Source organism: Lutjanus erythropterus, chromosome 3, assembly GCF_056507025.1.
Source record: "Lutjanus erythropterus isolate fLutEry1 chromosome 3, fLutEry1.hap2, whole genome shotgun sequence".
Lineage (NCBI taxonomy): Eukaryota > Metazoa > Chordata > Actinopteri > Lutjaniformes > Lutjanidae > Lutjanus > Lutjanus erythropterus.
The window spans coordinates 33,719,491-33,733,045 of record NC_139319.1 but is presented as its reverse complement, the minus strand read 5'-3'; the positions used below and the strand labels follow the sequence as shown (position 1 = coordinate 33,733,045).

At 41.4% G+C, this 13,555-nt stretch overlaps 1 protein-coding gene across 2 annotated transcripts in view; it reads left to right on the top strand.

Annotated features, from left to right (window-relative positions):
- rnf38 (ring finger protein 38) overlaps positions 1-10,197 on the top strand; it is a 28,673-nt gene extending 18,476 nt beyond the window's left edge. For both annotated transcript variants that reach the window (XM_084715864.1, XM_084715865.1), the window contains 10 exons: positions 3,732-3,934; positions 5,574-5,949; positions 6,038-6,202; positions 6,494-6,664; positions 7,522-7,707; positions 7,815-7,918; positions 8,047-8,131; positions 8,352-8,473; positions 8,610-8,709; positions 9,395-10,197. In XM_084715864.1, the coding sequence (XP_084571990.1) occupies positions 3,732-3,934; positions 5,574-5,949; positions 6,038-6,202; positions 6,494-6,664; positions 7,522-7,707; positions 7,815-7,918; positions 8,047-8,131; positions 8,352-8,473; positions 8,610-8,709; positions 9,395-9,457 (1,575 nt within the window). In that variant the 3' untranslated portion in view covers positions 9,458-10,197. The remainder of the gene's footprint in view (positions 1-3,731; positions 3,935-5,573; positions 5,950-6,037; positions 6,203-6,493; positions 6,665-7,521; positions 7,708-7,814; positions 7,919-8,046; positions 8,132-8,351; positions 8,474-8,609; positions 8,710-9,394) is intronic.
- Positions 10,198-13,555: the final 3,358 nt, after the last annotated feature.

Here is a 13,555-nt window from a genome sequence, read left to right as displayed (position 1 = left end):
TAAAAGCAAATGACCATATTTGCTCAGTGTGCACATTCATGCACCATTTCTAGCACATGGAGGCTGAAGAAGAGGGACCTGGGTTCCGCTGTATTTCTTAGGTGTGTATGTGAGTTTGCATGCATTCTGGGCCTCTCTTTATTTTGGTTCTCAGCAATGACAGCGAAGCCACAACAGCTGCCGGCCACAGTTACAGTGTGTGTGTGTGTGTGTGTGGATGCATGCATATCCCAAATGTGGACGGTGAAATAGAACGTGGAAGGGTGTGTCTGTACTCGTGCTTCAGGATATCTGCCCAGTCTGGTGTGTGCGTACTCTGAATGTGGACACAGTGAAAGGAATGAAGGGTGTGTGTATGTGTGTGTGGTCCCTACACTGTGAGCACTGCAGAATGTGCTGTAATATCACAGAGCAGTTCATAATGTTTCTGGGCCATGCAGGGAAGTCACTGTGTGTTTGTCTGTCTGTTTATGTGTGTGTTTTGGAGCCTTTGAAAGTCAGCATGTTTTTTTTTTTTTGTTGTTGTTGTTGTTTTTTTTTTTTCCTCTATTTTTCTGGCTTCAGTGGAAACATGTTTGGACCAGACGTGTGTGTGTGTGTGTACATGTGCACAACAAGCACTCTATTAGAACATAAGGCCACGTTAAGGCACATTGCTTGAGGACACACACACACACACACACACACACACACACACACACACACACACACACACACACACACACACAAACAAACACACACACACACACACACACACTCCTTTGTCTGACACGGCTCCCCTCCCACTAATGCGTGGAGACAGGCCCATCAAACTTTCATACTAATGGGCAATAGTCTACATGTGTTAAGACAGAGTGTGTGTCTGTGTTTGGGTGGGTGTGGGTGTCCTGTCTAAGAACTTCTGGTCTTGTCCCCTCAGATTTCAGGCCGGGGTCTTGGACAGGATGGACAGACAGGCAGAGGAAAAAGGGGGGAGGGAGCAAGAGGAAGAGGGGACTGTAGAGGGGTTCAGCTTATCTGATGGAAGGAAAATGGGGGATGGGAGGAGGTTGTTGAGGAGGAGGGTGGGGAGTGTGTGCGCAGGGAATATGTCAAGAGACTGGCTTAGATATGAAAATGGGCACAGTAGATGTCCCTAGGGTGTTGGTGTTGAGGCTGGGCTGGTATAGAGGTTTTTGGGGTGTCGGAATGGAAGAGAGGGGGATGTTATTGAGAGGAACATCGAGGTCTTAGGGGTGGGGGTGGATCGCTGGTGCCCTCAATCCTGTGTAAACATGGACATCGATAGAGAGTGCCATCCATATCACTTTTGAAAAATGAACAAGGCTAATAAAAAATGGTTAAGTTTCTCTCTCTCTCTCTCTCTCTCTTTTTTTTTAACAAAGTGCCACTTGTGCACAACAAACATGTTTTATAGCGTTACTCAAGGATTATGAAGATTTCTTTAAACATGCCTTTATATGCAAATGTCTTCTGAAAAGTAAGAGGACCTAATTGTGTTGAAACTAGGGCCTGAGCAATACTGGGATTTTTGGGGCAGATACCAATATAAAGGTATCTAAAGGTACAAAAATTTGGATGTTGATATATCAGCTGATATCTTTGTATGGAGTAGAATGTAGTATTAAAAATGTAAAATATATTCGTGAGCACAATTTTTGCATTGAACACTTGTGACAAAGATATGTAATGGAGGCAGGATATTTTATAATTTAACAATAAATTGTATTGTCCAAAGTGATACCAGCATACTGAAACAGTAAACTTCAATAATTGTAAGTAACTATTACAAAACACAAACCAAGCAAAAATATGTATATATTAAAAATTAATAAGAAAAATAGCAAATATCAACAGAATGCTGCCTATAGCTGATAAATAAAACCAATCTACATCATGTTCTGTTAAAAAAAAATCACATAGGCACATAACACACAAGCTGATTCTGATTAGAGCTGTGATGATGAATTGATCATTAAATTAATCCGCAGCTTTACTGATAATCGATTCATCAGCTTGAGTTTGAGTCATCATTCTCTGTCTCCAGCTTCTTTAAATATGAATATTTTCCTTAGTCCTTCATGACAGTGAACTGAATATCTTAACATTCAGGGATTGTTGCTTTGGGAAACAGTTCGACATTTTTCACCATCACCTTTAAGAACAGACTGAGTAAAGACTGTGACTTGTGGGACTCATCTGGAAAGAAAGGGCAGCTACACATGCGTTTAGATATAATACAGCTTTGAGTGGATTGGGGCAGGCTTGCTGACGCACCAGTCATCTTGGACACAAATGTTCAAGCAGGGTAATTTACATGGCTTATAAAACAAAAAAAAAAACAGGCAGACAGTCGCACTCAAATTTGTGGCCCCTCGCCACGACCTAAATTTATTCTGTCATTTAGGGTCTGGTGCACCCTGAGGCTTCACGAAGCTTCACCTCTCTTTCGTGCACTCAGTCTATCTCTGCTCCTCTTTTCCTTCCATCAGTCCTTCCTTCTTTCAAGCCCTCGCCTGTTATGTAGTCCACTCCGGTCAAGACTAAATGAAGTCATTGTTATTGTTTGTCTTTCCCATAAGCTGGTCCAGCTCAGGTCACGTCCAGTGCTAGTGTGAGCGATACAGCTATGAGTATACAGTGTGTTTGGCCCTAAAGTCAAAATACATTTTGTTCAGCCTTGTTAGAACAGCAGAGTGTGCTTCTAAAGAGCTTCAGAAGGTATTGTTCTTTATAGGCTGTAGAATTCAAACAGTGGCAGCTGCCCATGTGTGAATGTGAATTTGCGCATGTCTGCAGGCGTTTCCAAAACCGTGTGTGTGTTTCTGCAGCCTGCTCTCCAGCTGTTTCCTGTTAGCTATCACACTGCTCTCAAGGTTGCTGAGCTGTGTATGTGTGTGTCTGTGTGTGTGTGTGTGTTAAAAGTCACAGCCGCTGAGTCATTTTTATCACACTTTAACAACGTGTCTCTCCCACGAAGAGGGGTTGTGGAAGCAGGGATAAAGTAAGTAAGAGGGGGGAAAAGTGTTCAAATGGTAACTATGAGGATTTGTTTGTGTGTGTGTGGTGTCTCTTAAAGAACCGGTGTGTTCTTCAGAGCACAGCTAAGGTCTAAGCTAAGGGAGAATGACTAAGAAGTGACACATGAACGTGTGTGTTCTTGCCTCAGTGAGAGCCAAGTGTGAGAGTCACGGCTTGACTGTAAGTGAGGTGACTCACAGCTGAGTTGAGTATATGATAACTCCTTAGTCAGTCCGAACCTTGATGACTACAGGTTCAGTTATGTCACTGTTTTTACATGTATCAATGACTTTTTTGTAAGACAAAGTATTTGTCAAGACGAGGGTGTGTACGTACGTATGACTCGCACACGGGCTTGTGAGTGCTTGTCTAGCATTTCCTCACTCCAAGAGGAAGTGACTTTGAACCCTCAGGGCCTCAGAGCACTGGTGGTGTAATATGCTTTCTTTCACACACACACACATGCGCACACAAATGCATATGAGCACACACACACACTGGATCATACAGGAAATGCCATGAGTCACAAAGGAACTTAGTGTCTCTGCAGCAGTATGGATTGTAAGCCAGAGGGACTGCAAAGCATGGTGAAATTGATTTGATCCAAGTGCTATGGGTCACTAACCACAATACCCATCCTCTCTCCCACTCTCCTTTTCTTTCCTCTTTTTTTTCCCTCCTCCATTTTCCACCCCTCCCTCCCTCTGCAGAGCGAGGAAAGCCCCAGTCCAAAGCGCCAGAGGCTGTCCAGTCAGTCTGTCTTGGAACAGCTAACCTCATCCGCCCCCCCACCATCCACCCCGTCTCCCCCCATCCGGCCGTGGGAGTCAGCACCCCCAAGTCGGAGACAGCCTCACCCCCACACACACTACCACCAAGAGAGATGTCTCACTCCCGCTCGGCACAGACGCAGGTATGTAGTGGTTTCTCTGGAGTTCTTCAACTTACACTTACTCACACTGTGATAAGTTAAAGCTGGGGTGGGTGATGTGTTTTAGAAGACTTTTTCCATTTTATTTTGTTGAAATTCTCTTTACATCCTGACAACAATCAATAAATGAAATGGTCTAACAAAAAAAATATGTGGTATCTGTGGCTGTCACGGGCATAGACGTATTTACATAAATGGGAAATTGGCCTTTGGATGGCATGCAAATGTTGCTGCCATATTGGTCGTTTCAAGACTTGTGAACAAGTATGTTTTTCTGGATGAAAACCACTTAAATGTTTATTTTTATTTCTCAATTGTTTTCAAGTGAGTTGTTTTTATTTTCCAGGCCCTCCAGGAAGTTGCGATTTCAACAACTAACACAAAATCACCCAATTCCCATGACTCTCACAACCAACAAATTTTGTCCAATGACTGTAAATCTGACCAATCATCATAGCTTACCAGAAGGTCCACCAATCGTAACAGTCCCTCACACAAAAGCCATATATGTATGTCTCAATGAGTCAACACATTGTTTTTAGTATCTTCCTTCCTGATACTGAAAAGAACACACGGTTTGTCAATGTTGTTGACATTTATCATTGTTCTTTCTACTTTTCTAATGTATGATTTTAGCCTGCTGTCTTTACAGATTTGAGCCCCAAATAGATTTTTTAAATAGATTTTAAATACCCCCAGGTGCAGTTCTTTATTTGCAAGTAAAGTATATTTTGTTAGAATTTTTTAATCCTGAGCCTTTTTGTTAAGGTTACTTGATTTTGTGAATTAATTATATAAAAAAATCACACTTGCTCCCACAATTTCAGTGCAAAAACACCTAAATACTTTGTAAGATGCATCACAATTTTTTATAAAAATTGATATTCATGCATTCATGATCTACATGGAACAAGTTTGAAAAAAAATTACTTTTTTTTCTTACTCCATGTAGATCATAGATCCTTAACTATACCATGACTCATTGAAAGTGGTTAAGAAATAAACACAAGTGCTTTTTATTCAGAAAAAACACATCTCCCTTGTTTGCATGCACTTGTTCACAGGTCAGTCTTGCCAGGACCAATATGGCAGACACATTGACACCTCACAGCAACAAGCTGAATGGTCAATATGGCATCTATGTATTTAATATCTATGGTCGCAGTCCTGTAATAAGGCCATCCAATAATTTAATTCAGCCCAAATGAATTGACCGAATGGCCTACCTGCCTGTGTACTTACAAACCTGCCTACTTGTCTTCCACAAGGCTCAGCAGATATATTGCCAAAGCTGTAGCAAACTAGTCACACAAGAATGGCATGGAAAGTGCAGCAAAAATTTCCCAATCTTAACATGCTAGCTTGACAACTGTGAGTACTAACAATCAGCATGCTCATGGATACAGTTAGTGACTTGTCCTCCGGCAGTAGTCAGGCAGTGTGGTTATATTTTTTGGGGGAGTGGCTTTGAAGGGATGCCTGAATGGAGGTTTTGGGATTTTTTTTTTTTTAGAGTGGAAACTTAAAAATCTGGCTTACTCTGCTGTTTTCTCCAATGTTATCAACCCCATCTTTAAATGAGGGCCCAAATGTAAAACGTTCCCTCTCTTTCCCTCTCTAGCCCGCCAGCAAGGCGTCAGCGCGGCCGTCTCTCCAGACCCACCCGTCACTTGCCTCCCCATCACCACCCCACAACCCAAGGGCCCACACCTCGCCTGTCGCCATCAGAGCTCCAGGATGAAAACTATCACCGCAACCCCCATCCCTCCACACACCAGACATACCCAACACACACACCCAGCGCCTATGGGCAGCCTCCCACTGCTGGAGGTGGGGGGGCAGGTTTGGAGGAGCCCCGAGCTTTCCACCCCCCCACCTTGTCACCACGACTACTGCACCCGGCTGCTCACCACCACCATCATCACCATCACCATCAGCAACAGCATCATGGGACACAACAGCAGCAAGGTGCCATGGTCATGGACTTGCATGAACAGGTTAGTCTGCTAATAATGTATGTTAGAAAGTCACATTGTGTGTGTCTGTTTGAGGCTGTATATTAACTGTGGTGTGTTTTCTCCACAGCTACAGCAGGCCAGTGTACCAGTCTCCTACACGGTGACTCCAGTCCCTCCACACGGTCTTGCAGCACCTTTGTGTAGTGGTCAGCACCTTCCCCCTACCTGTTCCTCACAACAACAAGTCCCTGCTTGCAGCGTGGTCTTCAGCACTGGACAACACTACCACCCGGTGAGAAGAACACAACAGTGTGCAGTCTGTGGGAGTGTGTGGGTTTGTTTGTTAATTAAAAAAAAGTACAGCCTCTTCTATGGCTAAACCAAAGAAAACGCAAAAACAGTACTCAAAAGAGAAGCAGGTAATAAGCAGCAAAGACCTGCAGGTCATTTCTCTGCTGAGGAGGATTGTTAATCTTGCATGTGTTGGCTGCCATCTTGTGGTGAAACTTGGCACATTACAATCACCACAGTGAGAAAACATCCATTCAAAAACGTTTCTCTCTTCTTATTCACCCTTTTCCAGATGCTACAGGCATGTTCAATGCAACATTTGCCGGTGCCCTATGCCTTTCCCTCGCTGTTGTCCAGTGACCCTCAGTTCCTGCTTCCCCATCCACCCCACCTCTCTCACCACCCGCCTCACCTCCCCACACCTGGACAGTTCCTGCCTTTCCAGACACAACAGCCACGATCTGTAAGTGAATGATTTAAGTGTTTATTGTTTATCTGGTATCCTTAATAACTTGCATAGCTCTGTGATTAAAAATAATGACAACACAAGGATTTTGGTATGCTTAAATGAAGCTATTAATTTTTGTGAAGTTGGCTTTAGTTTAATAGCAAACTTGGTCACAACATCTACTCTGTATCATTCACATTCAGTTTCAATATTTTTATTCTTTCCTGGGTTTTGTTATTATACATTACGAGAAAGAGATCATCCTGTTAAGTCATTCTCTGTTAAGTCGCCTGTTTTCACTCTGTCCTCCAATGACAGTTGAGTAAGCTTTGTACCTTGATCAGCTTTTCTCCTTTTCCATTTCCTGTACTTAGATAAGCTTTGTTTTAGGCTGGTATGTGTTTATAAGAAAACCAAATTTTGAAGATGGTTTCAAGTTGTTGCTGGTGACCTATAAAAGCAACATATAGTTATGTCTTAATTTAGCTAAATGCATCTAAATAGCTGGCAGATCTACACCAAGCTAGCTAGCTAGCATTTTGCTAATATTAGCTATTTAGGTAGTGTTTTGCTAATTTTTACAGGAAAAGGAAAAGCTGATTGAGGCACCAAGTTTGCTCAACTGATTTTTGGAGCACAGAGCAAAATAAGCCAAGATTTGGGAAGGGTCACTTGTGTTTTTTTGATCAAAGATTTTGTGTTTAAATATCTTATAATGGTTATATTGGTCACCACAAATTAGACCGTAATTCCTCCATAGCATTTAAGTGTCCTACAAAACTACTTGTAAATATCATTGGCCCAGTTCTTGTCCAACTGTAACACCTGTTATGCATTTGTCATGTTCGATAACCAAGTGTGCTTCTTCTCAGCCCTTACAGAGGATCGAAAATGAGGTTGAGCTTCTGGGAGAGCAGCTTTCAGTAGGTGGAGGCTTCAGCTACGCCCACCACCACCACCACCATCATCATCACCAGCCTCCCTCCACCTTGCCGCCTTCCACACCACTCCAGTTCCTCTCGCACCATGACCCTCTTTCGCAGGAGCTCTTCACAGTGGTGAGTACATTCATTAAAAGACATAGTTGTCATTTGTTTGGATTGTAATAACATGATTATGTTACATTAACAATTGATTTTCTCTTCTTTGTCCCATGTCCTCACAGCCCTACCCCCACTTTATGCCTCGCCGATTCACAAGCCGGCGTTACCGCTCTCAGCAGGCTGTACCCCCATCACCCTACCACCCAAGTTTCCTGCCTTACTTCCTGTAAGTGTTTTTCTCTTCCTTAAGTTCATGTTGGACTTGTGCACCTGAAATCAATAGATTTGAGTGTGCCTCAGAGATGTAAAAGAAATAGTCTAATCTTTGGGTTTGTTGTCTTGAACCACCTACAGGTCCATGCTTCCTGTGCCCCCAAACGTTGCCCCCACTATCAGTCTAGAGCTGGACGTGGACGACGGAGAGGTGGAGAACTATGAGGTAGGACAAAATGCTGCCAGAATGTGCAGCCAAGAATAATGGTCTCATATTATGTACATTTTTTTAAAAAATTGTCCATGACATTAACATAATTAATTGTTTTGTCAGCACATACTCATATGTATTATGAATCTAGTCGCATGTCAATTTTTGTCTCATGCTCTGTGTCCAGTGTGAACTTTGTTCTCTGAAATTTGTCTTTCTGTTGTGGAACCTTCAGGCCCTGTTGAACCTTGCAGAACGTCTTGGAGAGGCCAAGCCCCGCGGTCTAACTAAAGCAGACATAGAACAGCTTCCATCATACAGGTTCAACCCCAACAACCATCAATCTGAACAGACACTGTGAGTATCTTTCTCCCTTTAAAAATCAACAGTATGTGTTGTGAGGAATTTGTCTTGTGGGTGGCTGTAGGTTTGATGCAGTATAAATTTGTACAAGATGCTATTTTAAATGGTACCAACCTTGTATGTCTTACAGGTGTGTGGTTTGTATGTGTGACTTCGAGTCTCGCCAGCTCCTAAGGGTCTTGCCTTGTAATCACGAGTTCCACGCCAAGTGCGTAGACAAGTGGCTTAAGGTGAGTAAAGACATTCAGCTATTTGTCAACTGTTTGCCACTGCGAAGAGGTCGCTGTGACCTTAAAGCCCAGTCACAAAAAAAAGAACAGAAAATGGAAGAGCAGAATTCAATCCTGCATCTTCACTAATATCTGGTTCTTGAAGCTTGGTGATATAGTGATAAGCAAATAGCATGCTAACATGCTACAAGTGCTAATTTGTCACAGTAGCTCTCTGAGCTTAGTTTTTTCTCAGTGCTGGGCAGTTTTACTGCCCCTGGCATTTTGTTTTTATGATGGTAGATATTTTGATTCAATAACTGGAGGGAGAAAAAGGCTTTCGGGGCTAATGAGCTTGTGAGCTGACAGTTAGCAAACATTTAGCATATTTGCTAACAGGACATTGAGGTGACACTGTTTAAGTTCAGACAAAACAGCTTTAGAGTATGTAGCTTCTGCACTGTAGTGTATTTCTTAGTGAAACAGGATAGACTGGGTGGAACTTAATTTGAATGCTGAGAAGTGGTAGTGTGTCACAACCTGTCATACCATACTGTTGCAAGCAAGCTAACTAATGAATTTTAGCTCTGTGTTGCTAAAGGTCGAAGACTGATTGATGGGTGGATGATGTCATTATTTTTTGAAAGTGGTTGGTTCAGTCCTATGTAAGCACATGTCATATTTCTTTATTTTCTGTTCCTTTCAGGCTAACCGAACATGTCCTATCTGTCGAGCCGATGCCTCTGAGGTCCAGCGGGATTCTGAGTGACCTCATACGGACACCCAACGCCCCCACAATCCCCGACTCCCTTTTGGATGCACCGACCGATCAGTGAACCTCTCTCCTTTGAACATACACCTCAGCTCACACATTCTGCTACATTAACTGGGACCAGTGCTTCTTATTCCCTCTCTCTTTAGTCCCCTCGGACACTGAACAGTAATTCTCACCTGGGATCAACAACCTTCTACCAACTCATACTCCTGTTTTTGCTGGACTTCCTAGGCCTTCTGTTTTGGACTATTATGCCCCTACAACTCTGCCTTCTGCTCATGGTTACTACTTACTATGAATGGCCTTTGAAACACATACACACAGTGTTGTGTGCAGGTGGACATATATAAGTGTATTTTTTTAAACTCCTTATGAGCCCTTCCAAACTGATACTACCTGTGCAGTCTTCTGGGTGATGATGGACAGAGAAAAAGACTTCTGTATAGTTGTACTAACAAACATTTAGGGAGAATTGGCAGTCCAAAGATTATAATAATTCATTGTTATTTTTTTCTGGTTATAATTACGCATCCCCATCTTGACTTGCAGAGATGTTCTTACAAGACTCATTATATTGCAGTTGAATCGTATCAGCCCGTTTTCATCTCTGTGTGTTAATTCTTGCATTCCTCAGTGTGAGAGCAGTCTGTATGGTGTGAGACAAAGATACTGTACACTGTCTGTCAAAGAGTGAGCTACTTTGAAACAGTGAAAAATATACTTTATTTTCTCTATACGCGTGTCTGTGTGCAAGTGTGGGTGTGTGTTACTCCTCCTGTGGTATTTATACAGTTCATGTGGTACAGTGCATTCATTCCTTAAAGGATCACTCTGTAGGATTTAATTGTATCTAGTGGTGAGCTTGCAGATTTTAAACACCTTGCGTGTAGGACAACCTATGGTGACCGCGAGACCCTATCTGGGGCCAGTGTTTGGTGTGTCTGTTTGGCTTCTCTGGGCTACTGTAGAAACATGTTGCAACATGGTGGCCTCCATGGACGAGGACCCATGCCCTCTGTAGATATATTCAAAGGTAACAAAAACACAAGGATTCTTATTTTCAGGTGATTACACACTAATGAAAATCTACTCAATTTCTGCCAATAGATCCCCTTAAATCCTACACATTGGACATTTAATCCTGCATCTTTTCACTCTACATCACATAGATTTAGACTGGAGGAGTGTGGGGAGGTTCACTTGAGGTTGAATGTAACCTTAGATATTTGAACAAATCTTTGCTATAAAAAGTCTAAGTCTAAAGTCAAAGCCTAGGACCAGGAACGCCTCCAGGGAATTTAACAATACTTTGTGTCATGTTATTATCACTCTACAACTCTGACTCCATCACTCCATGTCTGTGCTTCTTCACTGTTCCCGTCTCAACCTAGTAAAGGCTGGAGGCTCGTGAAAGACAATACGTTCTAACCTAAAGGAAGCAGATTAGGACTATTTATCCTTCTCGACACATTCACTAAGCTCTCCCCCAAGGCACATTGTGTGAATACAGTTGAATCTAACAAAGATAACAAGGTCAATCCAAAACATACATGGAAAATGTCACCAAAAAATCCATATATGTTCAGTTTACTAGGTTTCTGAATGAAATGAGGCCTTTGAGAAAATGTGTCTATATCTGTCTTGGTACCCAAGCAGCTTTCTGTGAGTGTTGGTAGATATGGATGCTATGTTTTGTCCATCACTGACAAGGTTGAAGAGACTTACACGGTCACATCTAAATCTACTGTTTCACCAGGCGGTGGATTTGACACTTGAGCACTTTAATACATAGATTTAACACCTTCATTCTGAACAAACCACTGATCAGTTTCCCAGTCCATGTGTGTATGAGAACAAACATTTGAATGCAATAAAAATGTCAGTGTTCTCCGCATCAACCTCCAGTACCTACAGTATCCCAATCCCATTGATTCCTTCATATTCCTCTCACTGCACATCTGTTTATTTCCAGAGGTTTTGGGGCTCTTTATCTCTGTGAGGTCTATGTCAGCATGTGATAATGTAACTCAGATGTTCACCTCATGCACAGAGCAGTCTTTCTAATGTAATTTATCACTGTTTATCACAAATTGGTGTTTTGTGTCGAGATGAAAACCTAACATAGACCTCATAGAGATTACAGAGCAAAACGTTGAGTTTGGAAAGTTCAGCCAGGCACCTGCAGTGTCTTACATCTGAAATGCCTTTTGTAAAGCTTCATTTTCTCCAGGTACAACTTTTATCTGTCCTGGTGTCACCACATCAGACAAACGCATCTGTTCAAACCTGAGTTTTGCAAAACCAACAGTGTATCAGTGACCAGGAAAATTAATTTATCATTTAAAGAACTCTTCCGCAGCATTGTCAGTGTATAAAATCGTGTAATATCCACAGGAATGGAGGGGAATTATATTTTTGTCATCTTTTTTTCCTTTGGGGTCAAAGGTCATATTTGTGACTGTATGCATCCATTTTGTGTCTTAGGATTGTTTTATGTTGGACAGTTTTTGTTGCTTGGTACACTAGCAATTACCTCAGTCCCACTATTTATGTCTTTTCAGAAAATGGCGCAACCAGTATGATTAGTGCTTATCAATTTGTTTTGCTAATCTTTTCCATGCAAGTTGTTGGGTTGTCTGAATATTTTTCCTTTTAAACTCTATGAAACTCTGTCATTAAAATGGTGTCATAGTAGTTTCATTATGTATTATATCTGTAACCAAAATCATTTGAAGGCCTGTTATGATGATAATGAAATTTTTAACAAACATTTGTACATTTTGTATGAGAGTTATTACTAGTAATACTTTATTAAGTAGTGCAATGATTTTTTTAATCCCTTACCCCGTCTTTTGGATTTCAAAAGCTGGTTCAATAATAAATGTATAACATCCTCTTCTAAAACATTGTTTTGCAATTATTCTTTCCTCGACTTTCCGTTTTCAGCTTTGATAAGTGTACTTCTTAAAAAAAACTTCTACAGTGAGACTCTGAAGACTGATGAGTGACATGGTGTCAGGACAGTCCACTTGGTGGCAGTGTAGTTCTATTATCCAAAATGCATACTCCCAAACATCACACGACTTCTGGCCCCAGTGACATTGTACTAAAATCCTTCATTTATTACCTTTTTTTTCTCAGCCTGCTAAAATCAAGTGCTGCATCTGTTTGGTAATACAGCATGTTTCATATATATTTTTGTTTGATTTTAATACAATGCAACTTAACTACTTAATTCTGAGGTGGGCCGAAGGTACGACAGCTGGATCGTGCTCACAGGTGTATGAAAACACTGAGGAAGGTTGTTCTCAAACTATCAAACTGTGGAAGGGACATTCATAATAGATGAGAAACTTTGTACAAGGCCCTAGGTCAGTTACCATCCAAATACCTGTTAAGGAGAAAAGTCAAATGATACATTAATGTTACTGTCCGAGTGTCTGTGCTGTGGCTGTAAATGGGAAAAAGTAGTGTAATGTTTAACTGACAGAATAGCTGTGTGGCTGGTCCCTGAGAGCAGGACACACTTCCTGATTCTGTCTGTGGCTGGATGATATTATCATGATCAGTTCACCTTTATCTAAATGCTACTACACATTTTAAATACATCCTGTTTATGGAGTTAGTAATCTTTGCCAACCACCACTCAGAGCCGGCCTGAGGCATACGCAAACTCTGCATCTGCTTAGAGCTTGAAATGTTTTTTTGCGTGTGAGATATTGTCAATGGTAATCATACAAAAACAATAGTGGTGGACAAAGTACTCAACCCCAGTACTTGAGTCAAAGTATAGATACTCCTGGTCAAATATTACTCAACTACAAGTGAAAGTCGCTCAGTCACAATTTTACTTGAGTTAAAGTACTAGAGTACTTGGTTTTAAAAATACTTAAGTATTCAAAAGTACAAATTACAAAGTACATTTTCTAATATCAATACATGGGTATTGTTTTCATGATGCATTTACAGAAGCTTGTAACTCTCTGAAACCATCTAATGATGCACTGACCTGCTTGTAGAACCACTCTGCTACACAAAGTCTATAGAAACACCTATAAAAACTTCAGTATAGAAATACAATCAAAAACAAAA